The sequence below is a fragment of the Eupeodes corollae genome, chromosome 1 (assembly GCF_945859685.1).
Source record: "Eupeodes corollae chromosome 1, idEupCoro1.1, whole genome shotgun sequence".
Classification (NCBI taxonomy): domain Eukaryota; kingdom Metazoa; phylum Arthropoda; class Insecta; order Diptera; family Syrphidae; genus Eupeodes; species Eupeodes corollae.
This window is the reverse complement of record NC_079147.1, coordinates 15,335,794-15,360,592: the sequence shown is the minus strand read 5'-3', so window position 1 is coordinate 15,360,592 and position 24,799 is coordinate 15,335,794. Positions and strand designations below refer to the sequence as shown.

The 24,799-nt window shown below is 34.4% G+C and overlaps 1 protein-coding gene across 5 annotated transcripts in view; it reads left to right on the top strand.

Moving 5' to 3' along the window:
• LOC129942543 (F-box/LRR-repeat protein fbxl-1) overlaps positions 1 to 24,799 on the top strand; it is a 43,881-nt gene that overhangs the window by 3,199 nt on the left and 15,883 nt on the right. Inside the window, exons 1-2 of one of the 5 annotated variants that reach the window (XM_056051535.1) lie at positions 15,053 to 15,118; positions 22,699 to 22,880. The exons of 1 other annotated variant lie outside the window; for it this stretch is intronic. In XM_056051535.1, coding sequence (XP_055907510.1) covers positions 22,794 to 22,880 — 87 coding nt within the window. In that variant the 5' untranslated portion in view covers positions 15,053 to 15,118; positions 22,699 to 22,793. Of the gene's footprint in view, positions 1 to 15,052; positions 15,562 to 22,698; positions 22,881 to 24,799 lie in introns of those variants that run through there. 3 more of the 5 variants (XM_056051533.1, XM_056051532.1, XM_056051534.1) reach the window with 3 other exon arrangements.

Sequence of the window (24,799 nt, the reverse complement as noted above, 5' to 3'; positions counted from 1 at the left end):
TTTGAAACCAATATCCTAAATTTTTAAAAAGTTATTTGAGTCGAAAATCAATATCTTTAAATTTTGAAAAGATATTTAAGTCGAAATGATTTTGTTCTGTGCAAAATTTTCCTAGAAAAATCCAATCTGTATTTGTTAATTTTAAAAAATAAAAACTTTCAAAAAATGGTACAAAAATTGGTAAAAATTTAAGAAAAAATCTCGTTAACAAAAATAGAATAGAAAAAATAGAAATCAAACTAATTCATCATATGAATAAGTAAGTAAGTAATTCATTTATTTATAAATATTTAAATACAGTTTGAATAAACATAACGAATTTTATAAAGCTTTGGCATAGCCGTCAGTTCAATTGGAAAATTATATAAAGCGATTTCAGTTTATATTTTAAAATTTAAATGAATTGATTTAAATAAATTCAGTCATTAAAAGATTTTTGTACTTATAAATTGAATTTAAAAAACAGTACAATAATTTCCAATATACACCACTTAATAATTCTATTGTTTCTTGCATTGTAAAACTGTTTTTCTTTAAAAATTTTAGTCTTTGGTGTCTTAACACTGGGCAAATGTTTATTAAATGAAAGCAGTCTTCTTTTGCTTTCATGTTGCATAGAGTACAGCATTGCTGGAAATTTCCGTTGTATGGACTGCCATTTAAGGTTAAGAGCTCACATCTCTATTTGAATATTAACGATATTTCTTTATAGCTGAATGAATTTTCAAAATAACTATTGCTTAAAAGGTTATGATTTAGTTGTGAGTAAATTATTCTGCTCTCAGATTGCTCAGCCTCTGCTACTAATTTTTCTCGAACGAAGTCTTCGTGTTTTCAAATTATCTTGGTAAAGCTGCTCCTTTAGTTGAGCCAAGTTATTCAAATAAAATTCTCCATAGATATCGCCAATATTTTGCCATTTTGCAACCCACCAGTTCTTATTCCGCGTTTCATAAAGGAGCATTTTCCTTGTCAAACGAGCATTTGGATGTGAAGCAACTTTATAGATGTAGTCGGCCTGCATCTTAAGGGTGTTGGTAAACTGTTTTTGCAATCTCCGTTTTTAAATAAATGGCGTCTATTTGGCAGATTTTTATGATTTTTTTTTGGAGCTTTTCTATTGCTTTGAATTCATCTGTTCCCCAAACTTGTGCCGCGTAACAAAGAGATGTTTTAACAACACATTCAAATATTTTGTATTTAGCTGACAGCAATACATTTTGGTTTGAGAAAATATTCCTTCATGTCATATTCAGCAAGCTTTGTGAAGACTTCGCCTTTTTAATGAGATGATTTTTGAAATCCATCGTTTTGTTCAATTTCACGCCCATATAATCGTAATCATTAGTGATTTCAAGACGATGGCCATTGAAGAATCAGCTTTCTCTAACCAAACTGTGAGAAGATCTTGTAAATACAATGATTTTTGATTTTTCAATATTTATTGCAAGTCCCCATGTGTTGCAGTATGTCGACAACCGATTCATCATAAGCTGCAAATTTTCTGGTGACTCTGAAAGAATCATTATCTGCATAGATTATGATGACATTGATCGTAGTGTCAGCTATCCGAATCCCATCAGGAAGAAATTTGCCAATATCGTTAATGAACAACGCAAACAGCAAAGCATTCAAAGGGCATCCTTGTTTAACACCTGCGTTAGTATCAAACCATTGTGAGAACGTAGATCCATCCCAAACCGCTGCTTCTGTACCAGTATACATTTTTCTTAATACATTTAAAAGTTTTGAGGAGATTCCGAGTTGAGAGAGTGTAAAAAAAGTGCATTTCTGTTCACAAGGTCGAAAGCTGCCTTAGAATCACCAAACAAAGCGTAAATCTTCTTATTTCTGGATTGGAATGCTTTGACAATTGACGTTAAAACAAATATCTGATCCACAGTACAATAGTCTTTCCTGAAACCCGCTTGAAAGTTACTTAAAATGCTGTTATTATCAACCCACTTTTCTATTCTGTTGACTAAAACACCGCAAAATATTTTAGCCATAACATTCATAAATGATAATAGATTTTTTGAACGAGGGGGGAATAAAGCCGATTGAAAGAATGTTGTTGAAAAGCTGCTTTAGCATAAAAATGAAAGCTGGTTTTGCATTTTTAAAGTATTCATACGAAATTCCGTCTTCTTCTGGTGCTTTTCAATCTTTTGCTCTTTGAAGTACGATTTTTATTTCATTAAAGTCTATTTCACAGTCCAAAGTTTCCTCAATAACCAGTGGTTCTGCATAAGCAAAGGACAAATCAGATTAAATTGAGACCAGGTTTATGAAGTGGTATGCAAGATGATCTGCAGACATATTTGTACCAATTACAAAGATCCATTTATTTCTTTGGTAAATTCCAAAAATCTTTTGATTGCATATATCATCTTTAAACAGTCGGTTGATTGTTGAGATAAGAGTATTGCTTAGAGATTGCGTGGTGTGTATTTGCATACTACTTATTCTGGCATTGAAATCCACGATTAAAATAACAATTTTATTGGCCATGTGATTCATAATGTTGTTTAATTTTTCAAAATCCTCTTTCCATTTGTTGCAATTAATGTAAACCGGACAATATGCATAATATTGTTGGTAATTTCAATGTTTTAGAACAAATCAACTAATAATTTTTTTAACAAAACATGAAAAAAAACGAATAAGAGACGGTTTTCAACTCAAATATTAGGAGAACAAAGGGTTAAAAACGCCTACAGTACAAAATACAAATTGGATGGTAATTTATTTATTCAACGCTCAAAAACTCTCCACTGACATCACGCTCTTCCAATTATGTCAATTTCATCTGCGTATCCGAGTAATTGCATGGACCTTTGGAAGATTGTGCCTCTAGTGTTGACGGTTGAGTTTTGCACAATTCTTTCCAGAACGATGTTGAAGAAGTCGCATGACAAATGCATCGGTAAGATCTTTTCCCACCTTGATAGAGCAGCGTGCATTCTCCATCGTCATTCTGCACAAACGGATAAGTTTGACAGGACTAGACATTGCTCGGTAGAGCTCTCCCTTATAGATGCTGTCATACGCGGCTTTAAAACCGATAAAGAGATGGTGGGTATCGATTTGAAGCTCCTGGGTTTTTTCCAAGATCTACCGTAGTGTGAATATTTGGTCGATAGTGGACTTTCCTGGTCTGAAGCCACACTGATAAGGACCAATCAGGTTGTTGACGAATGGCTTCAGACGTTCACATAATACGGCAAATAGGATCTTATACGCAATGTTAAGGAGACTGATGTCTCTGTAGTTGGCGCAGTTTAGAGGGTCTCCTTTCTTATGTATCGGGCACACTATGCTGAGATTCCACTCATCGAGCATGCTTTCTTCCGACCATATTTTGCAGATGAGTTGGTGCATGCTCCGTACCAAGTCATCGCCTGCGGCTTTGAATAGTTCGGCAGCGATACCGTCAGTTATAGCAGCTTTGTTTGACTTAAGTTTAGATATAGCTATCTTCACTTCGTCAAGGTCGGGTAGGCGGAATTGTTGATCTGCATCGCCGAGGTTGAGTGGTTCTATCTTCCTTACAGTGGAATTCGGTTCGTCATCGCCGTTATATTATTTGGAAAAGTGATCTTTCCATATTCTCAGCATCTACTGCGGTTCTACTTCGATGTTCCCCTGATCGTCTTGACAGGCTTCGGTTTGGAAGGTTTTTTTTTTACCTTTTTGGTAAAATTTACGAACCTCATTCCTGTTGTGACATCCCTCTATCTCCTCCATCGTGCGCTTCTCATGCTCTCTTTTTTTCCATCTAAGAAGTCGGTGTTCCTCTCTCCTCTTCTGATCGTAGAGCTCGCTAGCAGTTCTAGTCCTTTTGTGCAGCGCCATTTTGTATGCCTCTTGTTTCGCTGCGTGCGCTTGCCGGCATTCGTCGTCAAACCAGGGGTTTCGCTGTGGTGGCCGTGTGAAACCTAGCACTTCAGAGGCGGCATCTCTGATGGCTGCAAGGCAATGTTGCCACTGGTTTTCAATGCTTAATGCAGGCAGCATAGGACTCCTTAGGAGGTTATTAGAGACTCGATCGGAAAAGGACATGGCAGTCTCTTGTGATTGTAGCCGTCTAACGTCGAATCTTCTCACAGTACTTCCTTGTTTTGGCTTTGATCGGGATATCCGTAGCCGTACCTTGGCTACAACGATATCTTGGATACTGGAGAAGTGTCGTGCGTCGATCGCAATGTGGTCAATCTGGTTGACGGTTGATTGATCAGGAGATTTCCATGTCCGATTGTGGATATTAAGATGCGTGAACTGCGTACTAGCTACCCGAACGTCTCGCCCCGCAGCGAAATCGACCAGCCTGAATCCGTTGTCGGAGGTAGTGTCGTGCAGCATTCAAATCTCCTAATACAATTTTAATGTCATAGTCAGGGCACTGTTCATATGTCTTGTCCAATAGCTCGAAGAATATGTCTTTGGTGTCTTCATCTTTCTCCTATGTTGGCGAATTTAGCCTTGATGCGGATTGTTGTGATGCGCTCGCTCACACTGTTGAAACTCAAGACTTTTTGCCAGATCCTAGTTCCAACAACAAATCCACACCCAAATAGACGCTGTCTTTGTTCTCGGTAGCAGTCGCCGTAGTAGATATCGCAGTCTTTAAGTTTGCGTTTGCCCGGTCGATCCCAACCCACTTCTTGGATGGCGGTAATATCTGCATTGCAGCAGTTTAGGACTTCTGCTAATTGTTCGGCTGCACGTGGTCTGTAAAGAAGGGACCGTACATATCTTAAGTTCGTTATCCTTATTTCGTTTGCGTGGGTTGCCAACAGTGAATCCGTCCGTATCCGAGGCTTGTAGGTGCTTCGAAACTAAAGGTATTTTTTACGTGGCCAGGAAGTCACCCCGACGGCACAACCCCCCACATGGAGGGCCAGATCCTTAGTATAACTCCAAGGAAGGGAGCCGGATAAACCACTCCTTACAGGCCTGGTCTTCGAATATGTCGAAGAAGCCCTATAAGATGTTCACTAAGTAGTTCAACCTTACTGGAAGTGTAGACGCCACCGTTATCCGTCTGGATAAGGAGAGGTGCCTTATAACTTATTGGAAACACCTCTCCCCCCCTCTCTCGTTTGGTGACCCAACAACTTTCCACTGGCGTTGGAACAAAATCTCCAGTTGAGGTACTAGGCACCCGATGTTCACCGCGGGGAGGTGAGAGTAGGAGTTGATAGACAGAGTTGGGGTTTGAGAAAAACCTGTGGACGCTTGTGTCCTCTTGAATGCACATGTCTACCATTTGAACAACACCGAATTTTGTCTGCTATTGAAAAACACGACTTGGAGAATATGTGGTTTCAACAAGACGGTGCCACCTGGCCATGTCATTTCTCGTCTTGGCGATATTGTGGGGCTATGCGAAAAAACGTGTTTTAAGCAGACAAAAAAGTACACACTTTTTAATTTCATGTTTGGTAAAAATCTCTAGCTCCAATTTTTTAAGGAATGCAATACTAGTAAAATGCAAAAAGTAAACGGGACATACCGATGAAAGTCATAAAGAATTATAACAGTTTTTGTTTTGTAATGATTTTTTACCTTATTAACTTCCCATAGGAAGTTTTTGTAATGGGTCCGATTTGTCAAATTGAAAATTTGTCTCAAGACAATTGCGTGGGTGGTTTTTTTACCATAGCAGTTTGAAAAAAAGTGAACATTTTGGTTAACCCTAAATATCTTGCGAACCAAAAACGCTAGAGACTTTTTTATATTTTATATAATAAACTGTAATGTGATACAAAATAATTTTGTGCAACGAAGAATAATGTTTTTGATATCTGATAAAATTTTGAGAAAAATCGAATTGACAGTTTTTTTAATAAAAAATAAAAATCAAAAAAAATATTACTCAAAATTGGTAAAAATTGAATATCGATTCAAATATCTTTTCAAAAACTTAAAATTTGGGCTTCAATCTTATTTTATCTTATAAGAAATATTGTTTTTAACATGCAGTAAAATTTTGAGAAAAATCGAATTGTCAGTTTTTTTTACAAAAAATAAAAACCTAAAAGAAAAGTAATAAAAGTTGGTAAAAATTGATTTTCGACTCAAATATCTTTTCAAAAATTTGAAACATTGGCTTCAAATTTATTTTATTTCACAGAAAATATTGCTTCCGATATTCAGTCCAACAGTCCGTTTTTTCATAAAAAATAAAATCTATAAAAAATAGTACGCAAATTTGTTAAAAATTGATATAGACAAACTTTTAAGCAAAACAAATCGAAAGACGAGATGGGAAGTTATCAGTGTGGGTCGCATCCCAGCCTCTTTTTTCATTTTATAAATTATTTTATTTTGAAATTTTTAATCTTCGAAATCTCTTTTGTGAAGCCCTTGGCATACCAAAAAGAGGAAGTTTACTTTGGCCTTGAAGATATAATAATGTTATGAATGAATTTATTTTTAAAATGCAAAAGCACTCTCTTATTTCCGTTCAGTTTGCTTAAAATTGAGCACTTTTAGCACTTTCTTCACCCTGGCTATTCATTAATTACCATAAAATTAATGTTTTCCAGTTTTGCTCTTTTTTATTCATATATTGAAAATTCCCATCATATCAAAGAACCAAAACCAATTAAAATTCTTTTCGGATATAGACTACAAGAGGAAGCCGAAGCACTTTTCATTTCATATAGATTCATCTTTGATCAATGCAAATTAACTTCAAAAATGTTCTCATAATAAAATAAAACTAAAAACTAAAAACAAAAATTAGAAAAACAAATATTCTAGACATGATGTGGAGCACCCGGCCGGCCGTATCTTACGTTCGCCTCCATTCTCTATCGCGTCGTGTGGCTTGCTCTGTCGGCCGCACCGGCCGCTGGGTAAAAATTTAATTTAGGTTCGAAAAGAAAACATGAGTCTGCTATTGCACAATGAAATAATAATAAATCATTGTAGATACATTATTTTGATGGCAAATGTGGTTCTGTTCATCTTGTCGTGTTTGTTTAGCGTCAACGCGGGATTTAAAAATTAAAACAATGCATTTATTTGAAAACTGTATTTATATAAACATTTGAAGAGTGTTTATGGCAAAAGTCCATATGAAAAATATGCATCTTTTGCATTGTTTTTGGGTGTGTCAACGGTGTTCTATGGTGTAGCTCAAATTTTTTAATGTACATATTAACTAATCTTAACATATTTCAATTTAAATAACACTCAATAACGTTTTAAATGTTATAATAGGAATAAAGTTTCACGGTTTTCGAACATGTGCAAATACACAATGGCTGCTTTCAATTTCGTATTTCCTAGGGTATCCTGTATAGGTGAATTTTTAAATGCCTTATTAAACGAGTTCGTCAACAACCTGATAGGTCCTTATCAGAATGGCTCCACAGCAGTTTTGGCATCCCTGTCGAATTTATTCGTTTGTGCAGAATGACGATGGAGAATGCACGCTGCTCTATCAAGGTCGGAAAAAATCTCACCGATGCATTTGATGTCAAAATAGGTTTTAGACAAGGTGATGCACTGTCATGCGTCTTATTCCATATCGTTCTGGAAAGAATTGTGCAAAACTCAACCGTCAACACTAGAAGCACAATCTTCCAAAGGTCCATGCAATTACTCGGATACACAGATGATATTGACATAATTGGAAGATCAAAGTGTGATGTCAGTGCAGCGTTTTTGAGCATTGCGACGGAAGCGAAAAAGATGGGTCAATGAGGGCAAGACCAAGAATATGCTGTCATCAAGAAAGGACACTGAACAACGACGTTTTGCACAAAACGTCACCATTGACAGCTATAACATTGAGGTAGTTAAGGACTTTGTCTACATAGGCACCGTTATTAACACAGTCAACGACACCAGCGCTGAAATCAAACGAAGAATAACTGTTGCAAATCGCTGTTTCTTTTGACTTCGAAGGCAATTAAGTAATAAAGTCATCTCTTGAGCATCTAAAACAACCATCTATAAGACACTCATCATCCGGTTCTCATTCATGGCGCTGAGGCCTTTATCTTGTCAAAGAAAAATGAGAACGTGTTAGGTTGCTTCGAGAGAAAATTTTTTTGGGTGATTTTTGGTCTCGTATGCATAGATGGAGAATGGAGGAGAAGATATATCGACGTAGCGCCACCTTAAGTAAGTAAGTATGCTTTTAAACGAGTAATACTGTAATTGAGATAGCTGGAAAAAATAAAAACAACTTTAAACTTTTAACAAAAGCAGACAAGCATTTTGATTTCATGGTCAAAAATTATTTTCAAATAAAGTTTATAATGAATAATTTCATTAATTTACTGAATTTAAAAAAAAAAACAAACATATTTGAAATCAATTGTTAAGTTTCTTCCATTTTGTTAGATATCAACATACATATATATATAGTCCGGTCAATTTAGACATTTGACCCACGACAAATTCAGGGGAAGCTGAAAATTCTTGAAATTGTTTAAATTATAATTATAAACATTGTCTTAAAAGTCCCAACCGATCCCATGTAAGGAAAAAATTTTAGCGGGGTAATAAGGTCCAAAAAATGAGTTTTTCGCGATTTTCTTGAAAACGGTAAGTTTTATCGAAAAATTACCCCAGACATAATTTGTAGATCAGGGAATTTCCTATAAAAAAGATATCAATAATTTTTTCCCTAAAAGCCACCGCTTCTGAGATATAACGATGCAAAAAATTGCAAGCGTCATAAACGCACACGTTTCCACGCCACCTCTGAGGTAGTGTACTTAGCGCGTTTTTTTTAACGTGGTTTCCCCAATAGGCCTATTCCACGGGTCTGTTGTGATTAGATTTAGAAATTAATAGTTTATTCGTCGGATTCGGAATCGTCAATCACTTCTTCTTCTTCCTCTTCTTCTTCTTCTTCTTCTTCTTCTTCTTCTTCTTCTTCTTCTTCTTCTTCTTCATCCTGACTATAGGTGAATTGTGTTAAAAGTGAAGCATCACAAAACAGCCCAACTTTTTTGCAACCACATTTAGCATTGCATCCTTTTTTACAGTTACAAAAGATAGTGTTGAGCAATTTTTCCGGCGCGGGTTGAAGCAAAGTCTGAATTGGTTCTAATATATTATCGACCAACTTCCAACCCCAATCTGTTGGGTTTAGTTGATAACCAAGCCACACTTGAACTTGGTAGTATACCCGAAGAAGATGTTGATGAGCAGAGACTGAGGTTGGAGGAAGACAAGCTAATTGTACTTGTTTCTTATTTCGAGTATTTTTGACAAAAGATGCATATCGAAACTTGTCTAAGCAGGTAGTTTTTTTAGGAGCTCCGTACATACGAAGAAGAAAGTGAATTCCGTTGGTAATAACTTCTTCTGGACTTGAATTACATTTTTTAAAAACTTCAGCAGTTGCAAGTAAGTCTTGCTTTTCAAACATTTTGAATACAGTTGTTTTACCCCTCCTGTAAAATGCAGATGTCGTATCACAGCCATTTATGGCGTGTAAAAATAGTATGTGATTTCGACACTTTGCAAAAGTCGACAAACTTTTTGATGAATAAAACTCTGATTGATTTTGAGATTTTCCTGGTTTTAAGAAGAAAATAGTTTTTTCAGCTGGACTTCGAGCAGTGAGTAACACGAGTAAATCTACATCTTCACCCACAACAATCGTTATATTTGTCATGTTAACTTGTTCTATTGCTGTTTCGATAATCAGTACATCGGCGTCGCTATGAGCTTGTTTAACCAGTATATTCTCAGCAGTAAACTTTTCTTTTAACATTGAAATAAATCGAGACTTGTTGTGAGTATTTGCCAAAAATTTCTGTTGACTAATAGGAACTGTCATAAATTCATCAAATAAAATGTCGGAAGATGAAGATGTTGCCAAAGTTCGACGACGCTGCTCTGCTGCTTTAATATTTGTCGTGCAATCATTATAGCCATCAAATACGACAGTAGCTCTGGGACAAAAATGTCGACGTACATACTGAACGTACTTATCAAAAATAACACTGAATGTTTCTTCAGTATCCCAAACAACACGGTGCAGTAAATATCCACCATCAATAATGTACGTCGCATTATCGTTGTTAATATCAATGTTTACTTTTTCGAAACAACCGTAAATGGCAGACTTCTGTGTTTTACACTTGTACTTACATTATAGCTACAGAAAGTATATGGGTGAGGTACTTAGGCATATTATGACGCTCGCAATTTTTTGCATCGTTATATCTCAGAAGCGGTGGCTTTTAGGGAAAAAATTATTGATACCTTTTTTATAGGAAATTCCCTGATCTACAAATTATGTCTGGGGTAATTTTTCGATAAAACTTACCGTTTTCAAGAAAATCGCGAAAAACTCATTTTTTGGACCTTATTACCCCGCTAAAATTTTTTCCTTACATGGGATCGGTTGGGACAATGTTTATAATTATAATTTAAACAATTTTAAGAATTTTCAGCTTCCCCTGAATTTGTCGTGGGTTTACTGATTTTTTGGTCTAATTTGACCGGACTAATATACATATATAAGAAATACTTAGATACCTTTGGATTACTTTTTTGACATCCCACCTGTTTCGGATCAGCTTTTCCTTATCAAGTAAAACACTAAGAAAGATGTACCCGGTTTTCCATAGGCACATTCAGATTTCACTCAAAAATGTTTTTTTTTTTCGTGGCGAACAAATTGTTTTTAAAACATTGAATTAGCTTAACATATTTTTTTTAAATCGCATTAGTGTTCGTGCAAAGAGAGGTAAGTTTTCCGAAAAATCCAAATAAATCAAAAACAAAAAATGTGGGAAAAATATTACTGTGTGATGGAAGGATTCACTCGACCACTAAGCAGATACGATATTCCATGGTTGTTGGGTAAAATTCTTAGAGGTCTCTATAAAGACTTTTAAAACAAAAATTCTGCAATTGATAATTACTTTATTTTAAATTTAAACGAGAAATGTCGATGTTTGTAGTGTATTGTTTGACAATTGAGAATGACAATCTGTGAATGTCAATTTCTGTTCAATAAGGTCTGGTTATGTATCATGAATCGTTGAAAGTGGAAATTTGATAAGATGTTTAATTTGTGAGAAATTTTTTTGTTTCTTGGGCTTTGATGATCAATCAGTTGGATGCGATTAATAATAAAATAAAACTAATCCATTTTGGTTTTACCCTACGTTTCGCCAGGGATTAATTAAAAAAAAAAAACATGATTAAAAGTTGCACAAAAAGTGCGAAGAGTTTAACTATGGACAACACTAGTATCACCGTATTTAACAACTAAGGTATGGCCACACTATACAAAGCACTCCAGAACCATGATTCTAAATTTTCAAATTTACTAAAAAAAAATAATAAGAAAGAATTATTATTAAAATTGCCGTAAATAAAACGAATTTAATCATCAAGCCCGAATCATCATTAATTGACCCTTTGTGAGGTTTACAAGTTGACAGCACCATCGGTCCTCATTTATTTCGAAATGAGAAAGAAGCTGCAATTTTGGTGAAGGGTGGGCATGATCATACTTCACATATTTTTTAAAATCTAACAATTAATCAGCTAAACATCGACGAAAAAAAGACGTCTCTCTATTACTTTCTATAAGGCTCTGTTAAGTCATTAGTTTACTGCGATAAACCATCATTTCAATGGACCAAAATCCATATCCGTTCCAATTTTAGATAAAAGTAAGAAAATAAAATTGAGAATACGCCTAGTCTCGTGGCGTGCTTTCCTATTAGACAGTGTCCGATTATGACACCTATTATCGAGCTTATATGCGATCTGCTTAGGGAGAACAGGAACCTTGAACGGATTAAATCCAGTGTTGTCCAGATGTTTTTTATGACTTGACACGTGGTGATGTTGTTCCACCTGGTGCCTGTCCTCCTCGCAGCGTCTTGCATTAGCAACATTTTACAAGTAGCGATTGGTATGCCAGTACTTGCCAAACGTGGTAGGATGGGTTGTACTGTACCGTTCCTGGTAAGTTCATCTGCCTTACAGTTACCTGGAATGTCTTTATGGCCCGGCACCCAGCAAAGATGAATATTAAACTGTTGTGCCATCTCCATTAGAGATGATCGACAATTATGGACTGTTATAGAGTTTGTAGAGACAGAGTCCAGAGATTTGATAGCGGTCTGGCTATCAGAGAAAATACGCATATCAGATGTTGATATCACATTTTCTTTGAGCCAAGAAAAGACTTCTTTTATCGCCAAAAGTTCCGCCTGGAACACGCTACAATGATTGGGAAGGTGGAATGAGAGACTTAATTTCAGTTGTTCAGAGTACATACCTCCACCAACCCCTTCTTTTGTTTTTGACCCATCTGTGTAAAAATGGATTGACTCATCCTCCAAGAATGTCCTATCCTCCCAAAAAGATCTGGTAAGTATAGAAATCTGGAAGTTTCTGTCGAATGCTTCCTATCACTCTGAAACACTCCGCATTTAGACTAGTTAGGATTTCATTCACCACTAGGTTCCAGAGGAGAGGGGATAGAACACCACCTTGCGGTGTCCCTCTACTAACGGTTCGTCTACTAGAAGAGTTGCCCAGTTTTGAGTTAATTATTCTGCTAGTAAGCATTAAATAAATTAACTCCCGAAGCGAACTCTCTACATTTAGAGATGTCAGTGCAGAAGTGATTGCAGATGTGTCCACGTTATTAAAGGCACCTTCGATGTCAAGGAAAGCAACCATAGTGAACTCTTTATGATGGAGGGAATATTCGATGGGGCGTACTAAAGTGTGTAACGCTGTTTCCACCGATTTACCTTTACAGTAGGCATGTTGAGACGAAGACAGAAGTCTTGTATCGATACATACCCTTAAATGGATATCAATCAATCTTTCCAAGGTCTTAAGAAGGAATGATGATAGACTTATAGGTCGTAGATCTTTAGGATTGACTTGGGAGCATTTTCCTGCTTTAGGTATAAAAACAACTTTAACTTCTCTCCATGCCGAGGGAACATGGACCAGGTAAGGACAGGTGGTAAAAATTGCCTCAAGGATTGGTGCAATTATATCAGAAGCTTTTTGTAATGCGCTGGGTAAAGCATGATTGATTCAAAAACTTTAAATTACGTGCTATTTGTTGGAGAAACACGTCTTCCAAGTTGAGTTTATTGCAGTTTTTGCCTTTGCAAGTTTATCTTTCAAGTGCTTTTCCATTTTTAAATTGCAGGTTAAGATCACTCCAAGGTACTTGCATTCGTTGACAACTTCAAGTCTTTTGTTATTGTAGTGCTACTTCCAAATTCGTGAGACATTCCCTTGCAGTACAGTTTGTACATCAACTGTCTTCTATCGACTGTGTCGAATGCAGCCTTGAAATCCACAAACAACGCGTATAATTTCTTTCCCTGCGCTGCAAAAGATTCAGCTACATTGCGAAGTACAAAAATGTTCTAGATCCCGCTTGGTACTCTTTAAACATATTGTTGTGGTTGATCAAAGATGTAAGGCGCCGTTGTAAGATAGAATTTTGTACGATACGTTTAAAAAGGATATTCCCCTATAGTTTGTTTGGATCGGATTTGGAACCCTTTTTATAGATTGGGAATATCAAAGCTTTCTTGAAATCTCGAGGCATATTACCCTTCTCAAGGATGTCTTTGCTTAAGTTTGTTACCGTTTGTATGAGCTCTACAGAGCCGAACTTATAGAATTCACCCGGAATGCGATCCAACCCTGGTGCTTTGCCATTTTGCAGATCTTTGATCACCGCATTCGTTTCTGTCGCTGTTAGTTGTGCATCCAGTATGTCGTCTTCAAAACATGGAGAAGCAAATTGAATGGAGTTTATACAGTTTTGTGGATTTAATAGCGTTTTAAAATGAGAGCACAATGAAGATGCATTTCAGTTTTTGCTTACGGTGAGTCAGAACAATTTATAAACACTAAACATACACTTTTATGCAAACAAAAAAACACTATTGGCACCCGGGTGAAAAAACGAAAGCGAATTAGCTCAAAACGCATAGATCTACCGTCTTTAAGATTAAGTCATCTTTTGGACTTCTCCACTCAGTTAAAACTAATAGTTTTCACACTAATCAAGTTAATTTAACAAAAAAGAAAATTAAATATAAGCGTTATACTTGTACTTAGTAAAAAAGCACATTATCGTATAAAAGGCTCTGAAATTTTAAACTAGACACACCTATCAAATGGCTCAATAATTATGTAGACTGTCTTGATTTTCTTTAAGAACTTCAAAAAAAATTGCAAAATATAATATATCAATATAATATATGTATGGTACACCTTAGGATATGTACATTCCAAGAATTCTGAAAGCAATCATTTATTACGCATCGACTTATTGAGATAGTTTGGAAAAAATTAAATTTAATGTTTGTTTTAAATCTCTCGTCAAACGTCGCCGACAAGATGTCGCGTCGCGTCTTCAAGACATATTTTTAAAAGCTGAATAATACAACTTAAATGTAAATATTTAAATGTTTCCTGACAGCTGGTTCTCAATTTTCTTAAACAAAATATTTTCTAACTTAAATTGATGACTTTAGTGGGAAAAATGTCGTGCGGATCGTGCGTGAACCTCATCGCACTCGGAACATTCTCTCGTTTATTAAAACAATTTATTTTCCTTTTTACTTTCGAAGCGTTCGCCAAAATTTTCACGATCGACTTCGATCAGCTTAATGCTGTGGCGTCTATATATCCATGGTCGCCGCCGCCGGTAGCCAATACCGCCACCGCCACCGCCGCCGTCAACAGAAATGCTATGCACTTTAGGATCTTTTAATAGCACCAGAAACTGAGTCCATTTTTGCAGAAGATCGTTCTTCTTTGCTTTCTTTTTGCTGCAGAAGTTACAAAAATGTATGTAGAATTTCATAAGATCATTCTAAGGGCAACTTAACTCACAGCAAGATTCAAGACTCAGCAACTTACGTACATATGTACATTCATAGAAACTGATGCTCATGAGTTCGACATGCTTTTTGATTTGTCTTCTATATGAATGTAGGTACAAATGTATCTATGTATCTTTTTTTGGGGAAATAAGTTTAAACTGAAAATTTTGCATTCTTCAGTCTTTCGGGAATTTCGGTACTAACAAGATCGTTGGCTGAAATTCGAATTCGATGGGTTTTGAAAATACATAGTTAATACTATCTGTCAACAAGTTGCTTGCAGTTACTTAGTTGGTGTTGTTGAAAATAAGAAATCAAATTCTGTTGCCAACAAAATAAAAGAATTGATAGTTGTGCAAAATAACTTTGATTGTTATGAAATTCGGAAAATCGGTTTCTCACTTGATGATATTAGTGTCTCCATTTAAGTGCTAGTGTTGTGTTCTTGTGCAGAGTTTAAAGGAAACCTTTGTTTCCGAAAAAGTCTCAGTGAAAAGATTTGATATTCTTCCTTTTCCCCATAAAAGCAAGAATTTTTAAATATTAAATACAACAAATTTAATAATTTTTTAGAAAAAAAAATTCCCGAAATAGAAATTTAATTAGTGCGTTTAAGCTCATTACAGTACTTGTACAAAACGAACAACGTACATCATACACCCCCTGAAAAAGAGTAAAAATAAAATTGTATAAAGTGAATGTCTTCAGTAAATATATGCCTAATATAATTATGTATTTTTATTTGCGTTGAGATTGAGATCCTACATATTGTCGTGAGCAGCAGAGTTTCTTTGATTTCCAAGTTAAAAGTACACCATTTTTTTTTTTCAAAACATGAGCAGAAACATGAATTTATTTTGAGGTTTCAGACTTCTTGGAAAATATTTATGTAGCAATGGTGGACAAAATTTAAAGAAAGAACATAAGGAAATTAAAATAAAATAAGAACACGGAAACGACATGTTTAGAATCTAAGTGGTGTTTTCTTTTAATTTGTTTTTGTTGTAAAAAGCCTTTGGTCTTTCCGAAGACAGTAATATTTTTTTTAAGAATGGAAAATGTCTATAATTCTACTTTTAAACTAGTAAATAAAACATATACAAAATGTACACATAATCAACCGTATTACTGCCAAAATTTGTCTAGGTAATGATTCGTCGGTGGTGACAAATTTTGCGCCACCCTATAAAAACGGGGGTTTCTTCTGTTAGTGCAGAAATAAAAAAATCTGTAAAATTTTAAAAGATAATGATATTAATTTTATATGAGTTTTGAAAGACTAAACCCCAATACCTTAGATTATTTTGAAATGATGTTTTTGACCCAGAATATGTATACATACGGATATAACATGTATATGAAATAAAATGTTGGACTTATAGTGCAGTGCCTGGGGGTTTTCACCTCGGATTAGAGTTTTAGACATTGTTTTTTAAACTATAAATTGCTATGTTTACCTAAAATTTTGTTGTGCACTCCATTTTGTCATTGTTTAAACAAGTTATTATAAAAAATTAATGTTGACCATATATTTTCACTTTCAACAGTAATGTTTTTTATTTATATGTTATTATAAATATATACATATACTAGCGGACCCGACAGACGTTGTGCTGTCTACACGTCTTTAATTTGAACATTTCAAACTTTTTTTAATAAGCTAAAACATTCTGGACCATTTTGATGAAAATATTATTCAAATGTTATGACAATATCTAACATGTAAATTTATTACAATTAGACTAATCGATAGCGTGTGAGTATGTGTAATGAAATCTTCAACTTGTTTAAATTAAAGGTAAAAAAGCTTAAAATTGATGGCGTCAACATCTAAATTTTTTGCAGCTAAAATAGCTCGCTCTCGCAGCCATTCATGATTAGTATAATTATGTCTTATGGAAAGATACTTGTTATTAACTCATTATTGGTAGCCACCATGTTGCAAAAATTCTCTGGAAGTCGAATATATTGTGTATCTTCATACAATTGAATTTTACCGTTGCCAATGTCTAACAATTGTTCAGAGAATCCTGACGCTAATGGATCATTTTGAAGTCGAACGCGCATATTAATAGTAAGGCATAATTTAGTGACACTTGGCCATATATTAGATTCTTTCAAACATGCGTTTATTTCGTCTGCATATGTCGCGCGTGGAATGACTGGTAATGTTTGTCTGAAATCACCAGTAGAGCACCACCGAAAAGCCGAGCATTATTTTTGATATCTTTCAGGGACCTGTCGAGAACTTCAAGCGAATACTTGTGGGCCATTGTACATTCATCCCAGATAATACTTTTACATTTTTTCAAAACTTCAGCCATGCTGAATGCTTCTTTATGTTACACATCGCTTCGGGATTTGTATGAACGTTCAAAGGTAATTTAAGTGCTGAATGCGCAGTCCGTCCACCATCAAGTAACGTTGCTGCAATGCCTGATGAAGCAATGGCCAATGCAATATGATTTTGAGATCGAATCCGCGCAAGTATCAGTGCGATAAGAAATGTTTTACCAGTGCCACCTGGAGCGTCTAAAAAAAAGAATCCACCTTGTTGTGCTGCAATTGAAACGTTAATTTGATCATACACATTTCGTTGTTCAGCAGTAAGCAATTGTTCATTTTCCGCAACAAAAGTAGCCAAAGAAGTCTTATCGAACTGGTGTTCACGTTGAACATCGCTGTTGATTATGTCTACTGCTGGGCGATTCGGCGCTGGCATTCCAAAATGGATGAGCGGCATGTTTGAAATAAGAATACAAATATCCTCAATCATTATTAATGACTCGTTGTATATTTCGGCGGAGAATTCAATATTAAGATTTTGATTAGTAGTTCTAGTCCGATGCAAAATTAGTCCACAGAGCAGATGCATCAGACGGAAAACTCGTTGTAACTCACGACACGCATCGAAGAAAGAGTCGTATGAAGTACCTTTGACTTTTCGCAAATATTGGAAGGACGTCGGCCCAGGGACGTTAGCCAGTAATAAACGCAAAAAAAAACATTCGCGTTGCTTAGGATGAACTTTATATAATCGACCTAAAGTTTTTGTCATAAATATATCAGCGAATCCTGGTACTGGAATGTCTCGTTTACGCGGTTCCTAATTCTTTGATTGTTTATTCCATGTAAAAGTCTGTCGGATCCAATGTAAAACATTCCAAAATCAACAACTACTAATAAATTAAAAAAAATAATTAAATTGTGAATTTAAAACATTCTCACATCCCCTTGAACACACACAAAAAATTTCATCGAAATCGGTCCAGTCGTTTAAGAGAAGTTCAGTGACATACACACTCACAGAAGAATTATATATATTAAAATATGAACATTTTTCTAAGATACCTTTGTATAAAAATAGGAGTAGGAATCTCAAAAAGGTAGAAAAGCGTGGAGGGGAGAGCGGAGCGACAGCTGCTATGTACAGTGGAATTTCTTGATATCTCTCCAATTAATTTCAACTACTATATTTTTTAGATTTTATTTTTTTATAAAAAACGGACTGTTGGAATTTTATGAAAAAAAACTTCTGAATATCGAAAACAATACTTTTTGTGAAATAAAAAGTTTGAACACAATATTTGTAATTTTTTAAAAGTTATTTGAGTCGAAAGTAAATTTTTACCAAGTTTTAGTATTCTTTTTTTGTTTGGTTTTTATTTTTTATAAAAAAAACTGTCAATTAGATTTTTCTCAAAATTGTACTGCATGTTGAAAACAATATTGTTTAAAATATAAAAATAGTTTTAAGCCAATATCTTAAAACTTTTGCAAAGATATTTGAGGCAAATGTAAATTTTTACCAATTTTTATTAATTTTTCGTTCAGGTTTTTATTTTTTCCTAAAAAAACTGTCAATTATATTTTTTTCACAATTTTATCAGATGTCAAAAACATTATTTTTTGTTGCACAAAATTGTTTTGGAGATGAAATCATATTTAGTCGCTAAATTTTCGAGGTAAAAAATATTTGTTTTCAGATTTTTTGATTTATAAAAAATACTTTAATTGGATTTTTTCCAAAAATAAACTTGTTTGTCTTTACTGTTATTGGTTCATGAGATATTTAATGTTAACCAGCATTTTCACTTTTTTTTAAACTGCTATGGTAGAAAAAACCACCCACGCAATTTTCTTGAGAGTCCTTCCTGCATCTTTCTGCCTTATTATCTGTATAAGAAAATTTATTTGACCTTTGGACAACGAAAAAAAAATTCGCGAACGTACTGACGTACGGGCATGTGGACATACGGACACATCTTTCTAAAAATCTTATATTTCGACTTCAGGGACCTTGAAACGTCGAGAAATGTCAAAAATGTTCCTATGGGAAGTTAAAAAATTACTGTTTAAAGTGAAAATATATGGTCAACATTAATTTTTTATAATAATTTGTTTAAACAATGAAAAAATGGAGTGCACACAAATATTTTGGGTAAACATTGCAATTTATAGTTTAAAAAACAATATCCCACATCGATCATATTAATCTATTCACTATAACTCTAATCCGAGGTTTTACGTTTTTGAATGCTCCAGACACTCCACTATAAGCCTAATACTTAAAAATTATTTAAGATATTTTTTGAGGTATTTGAGAAAAATATAACAAATCTGATAGAAAAATTCACAACTTTTAGCCGATAGCAAATGTAAAAACTATTTTTGGTATCGAATGAGAGGTTATAAAAATATATTTCAGACATTACTAAATTAGTTTGAACCCAAAAACCTTAGCTTAGACTCCTTAGAAAATGGCGTTATTTTAAAATTGCAGATATTTAAGACACAATCATTGACGACTTAAACTTCTAGCGAGACAACAATTGCATTTTAGGATTTTGATTTGGTGTTACAGCCGTTTTTCTTTTTTGTTTAAAATTAACGTCTTGAGTCTAGGACAACTGTTAAATATCGTCATTGCTTATTTGTGAAACAGGGAACTCCAAGTTGATTCCGCAAACATCAAACGACTAGCCTTGTGATTTAGTAATTGAATAGGCCAGCCGTATTGGAAATTGTAAACTTCGAAGTCAAATGGTAAATCCGTTGGAATCATCTGTATACGCGGAATCAAGACAAACCCTTCTTTGTATTTTTCCTTTATGATTGTTGCCTCAATGTCGTTATTCACCCCTTTTTTCAAAGCCAGTCTTGTTCTATTGAATAGTCGAAATTGGTTAATGTTACGCAGCATGTTAGCAACTGATCCTTCTTTTAACTACGAATTGTATGGTGGCATTCCAGTCAATTTCAAAACTTCGTAAGATTATTGACATCCTGTTTCATAACGGTGTCTATTGATTTGAAGGAAACCGTCTGTCCCGGAACCACATTCTGAATGGTCGCGTTGAGATTCTCGACATTTATATTTTTCGCTGCCAATTTTGATCGTTCACCCTGCCAATTATGAATTGTTGCGATATATATCTGGGACAACAAACCACGCTGAATTAACTCCTCTTTTAATTCTGTGATGGGACAGAAATCTGAGGTAATGTGAAGAATTCGGTCGAGGCGTCCACTGCGATTTATTATTTTCAGTGTCTAACAACTTTTTGGCAAATGTATTGCTGTTTCATGAACATGGTAGTAAACGACCTACTAACATCATTGGAAGCAGAGAGTTTCAAGGTGATTGCCTATGCTGACGACGAACGTTGCAATATCCGTATGTGGGAAGCACCCCCAAGTTTTCTCAGAACTCCTACAAAATGCCTTAAATAGGCTAACAAAATGGGCTAAGCAATGTGGACTGGACGTCAATCCACATAAAACAGAATTAATACTCTTTTCGAGAAGATATAAAATTCCTCAGATTAGCCCACCCAAGATTGGAGGAATACCATTAAGCTTTTCCGACCAAGCTAAATATTTAGGCCTCATTTTAGACAAAAAACTAAATTGGAAGGCAAATATTGATGAAAGATTAAAAAAGGCTACTGTAGCGCTTTTTACTTGTAAAAAGGTCATATGATCAAAATGGGGCTTCTCCCCAAAAATAACCAACTGGCTATACACTTCGGTAATCAGACCGATACTCATTTATGGAGCTGTCGTATGGTGAACCGCACTGGACAAGATGGTAAATCTAAATAAGCTCATCAAAGTCCAGCGGTCAGCAGGTATGTGCATCACAGGAACACTTCGCACAACACCAACCGCAGCACTGGAAGTGCTTTTAAACCTAACACCTCTTGATATCTTCTCCAAAATGGTGGCAGCCAACTCATGTGTAAGGCTTAGAGCCACCTTTCAATGGACCAGTAACAATACTGGACATACTACTATTCTAGACAGTTTCAGGTCTATCCCAGATCACTTAGACTATACCATCCCAAAAATAGTATTCGGTAAAAGCTTTCATTTGTTGATCCCTTCAAGACCCTCCTGGGAAGAAGAGAGACCCCTGGAAGACGTTGCGTTACACTTCTATACAGACGGTTCAAAGACCGATCACGGAGTTAGAAATACTATCTTTTCGGAACAACTGAATCTCAGTCTATCCTATAGACTTCCCAATCAATGTAGATAAAGCCAACGCTAGAGCTACAATTCCGAGATCTGATCCTCACCAAAACATTCATATCAATGCCATTAATCTTCAAATTCAAGCGACACAGCCAGGTATAGTCACTACATATAAATCAATTGACAGTGTTATGAATCAAGATCAGGCAATGAATTATCCAATTGAATTGTTAAATTCATTGGAACCTTCAGGTATACCACCGCATTGGTTGAGTCTGAAAATTGGTTCTTTGATTATATTATTGAAAAAATTAATTCACCAAAACTCTGTAATGGCACCAGAATGGCAGTGAAAAAGTTATTGCCAAATTTGATTGGAGATACAATCTCAACTGGTAAATCAAAAGGAGAAGTGTGTTTGATACCGAGTATCCCTATGATTCCAACTGATATGCCATTTGAATTCAAAAGATTACAATATCCTGTGCGTTTATCATTTGCGATGTTCATAAATAATACCAAAGGGCAAACACTTAACGTTTGTGGTGTCAATTTGGAGAAAACATTTTTTTTACATGGCCAACTTTATGTTGCCTGTTCCACATTCGGTACCCCCAACTGTTTATTTATTCATGCTCAAAATGGAAAAACTCAAAATATTCTTTATCTAACTATTTTAGGCCAACCCATATAGACCCACCATAGTAAGAATACCCAATTCTTTTTTATTTTTTAGTTTTTACTCTTTTCTGAAAAATATAATATAAACAATGTATTATTTCGGTTATTTGGACTTTTAAATAGCTAGCAATTTAAAATATTTTTTTGTTTGAATAAATAAATAAACTTAATGATCATTTTTTGTATTAATATGCCCTATACGTTGCGGTTTTCCGATTACTCTCCCAATCCAAAAAAGAAGAAAAGAAATGCAAAGCTAATTTTATTACTAGATTAGAGTTAATAGTGAATTCTATTTAAATTTTCTTCTCCTATTTTGTCAATCTGAATGTGAAAATTCTAAGAAATCTTAAAAACATAAACTGGCCCAATTTTTCAAGTTCTAACTTGAAGTCAACTATAGGTCATATGTATTTAACTTAATTACAATTAATTTAAAGTTAGTGAAGAGATGATGATGTTCATGTGTTGTTACTTTTAGTATGAAAATTATAGTAAATTATTAAGTTAATTACTTTAAAATAGTAGCTAGGAAATCAAAGCTTTTTTTCAAAATTTTAAATAACATAACGTTCAAAATATTTAAATTATAAGGGGCATTTGCTTCATAAAAAGTTTTTAAATACAAAAATGTCTTACAGTTTCAATGTAAATAAATTGTGCATATATTTAGGATGAATGAATAAAAACTAAACAAAACATTTTAAAGCTTTATTAAGAAAAAAATTAATAATAAGAATTCTTGGAAATTATAAAAACATCTAAGAAATGGATAACTGGAATGTCCTTGCTGTGCAGACAACATCTTCAGCAATTACCAGAGATGCATTGGGAAATGTTTCGAGAGAAAATTTGGTGAGTTTTTAATCAGAAAAAAATTCACTTTTGGGTAAAAATCATGATATTTTTGAATATTAAAGTTAGTGAAAAATTCTCTGAAAAGCTTTTCAAAATTCTAAATATAATTTTTATTGTTTGGTGAAACAAAAAGAATAAGAACTTTGCATAATAAAAAAAGTTTTCACTTTTCAGAAATGAATTGACTCTTTGCAAATTAAGGTTTAGTGAAACGTTATTTGCAAATTAAAACTAAAAAGTTACAATGTGAAAAGTGTTTGGTAAAAAAGTGCCCTGATTTTTTGTTATTAAATTTGATTATGGAATGAATTTCAGATCATATGGGCTTAAATGTGCAATGACAATACATTTTTAATGATTGTAAATGTGTAATGTGGATAAGAGACCCGATTATAACCGATTATTATGGACGGTTTTTTTAAATGTCAAAATGAGTTTTAGTTTTTTAAAAGAGGAAAAATGGAGGTATGTGTCAAATATTAAAAGTATTGGTCGAGATTTAGGTTAGGGTGATGGCGCTGCTGCTTTTAACCGCCATCATTTTTCGGAGATTTGATCACGTTTCTGGAAAATTTGTCGATGTTTTTCTACCCTCGATGCAACAACAAAAACCCTGCGGTTTTGTCCTACCAGTTAAGATTTTGTAAAAATGTATAATTGTTGTCTGGAAATCTTAACATATTGGATCCTTGAAGTATTTCATTTTTGAATTATTTATGAAATGTTATTATAGCAGTAAGAAATAATTTTGTTTGTAGTCAAGTTGAATTAAAATATAAACTTAAGCTTATAGCATAAGTTATATTCGACCAAAAAGTTCATTGGAGTTATATAATTTGCTATAAAACACTCAATTCACCATAATGCCTTAGTGTAGGGTGTACATTTTTAACTTATATAGAAGATACAATTGAGGTAGCAGAATTTTTTTATTTTGATTATAAACGTGCACACTTTGTTGCTATCAATAAGTTTTTGTTGTCAATTGCTTGGGATACTGCCTTGATTAATTTAAGCCTTGATAATGCGTTTGAAAAATTCGCAATGTATCTACATAAAACTTTTGATATGTATGTTCCTAAAAAAATAGCTAAACCCAATTCAAACCCACCGTGGTTTAACAGAAGATTATCTAATCTGAAAAATAGAAAAAACTAAGCATATAAAGCTTACAAAACAACAATAGATAACACTGGTCAACACTGGTTTTGTCACACGAAATTTGATAGCTAATTTTGTTTTGTCAATCTAGTCTCATTATTAAATCACAATTGTCAAGTGTCAATTAGCCTTAGTTTTGTTGTGATACGGTATAACTCAAAACTTGTACTACGCAGCAAATTAACAGAAGCGCTTCCAAGTAACCCATTTTAAAATTATTTGTGGTTGCATTTTAACACCTTTTTGTTTTAGCATTTTTTTGTTATTAACCATGTGAACATGTCGAGGAAGTGTAACAATGATCCTATCTATTTATGTTATGTTTGCGGAGAACTGACTTTCAAAAAACAAAGACAAAACTTTACGAATATTGTGTTGGAGTGATATCACCAATGTTTTGGTTTTTCTGTCACCCATCAAGACAAATCCTGGGCTCCTTATGTCTGTTGCTGTGAAAAATTCAATCGACTGCAAGAAAGGCGCACGACCTATGCCGTTTGCATTACCCATGATATGGACTGAACAGCGAGATCACGTTTCGGATTGCTACTTTTGTCTCACTGACATAAAAGGTATAAAATACAAGAAAAATAAGAGGCTGGGATGCGACCCACACTGATAACTTCCCATCCCGTCTGTCGATTTGTCTTGCTTAAAAGTTTGTCTATATGTACTCGTATCAATTTTTACCAAATTTGCGTATTATTTTTTGTAGATTTTATTTTGTATAAAAAAAACGGATTGTTGGATTTTTA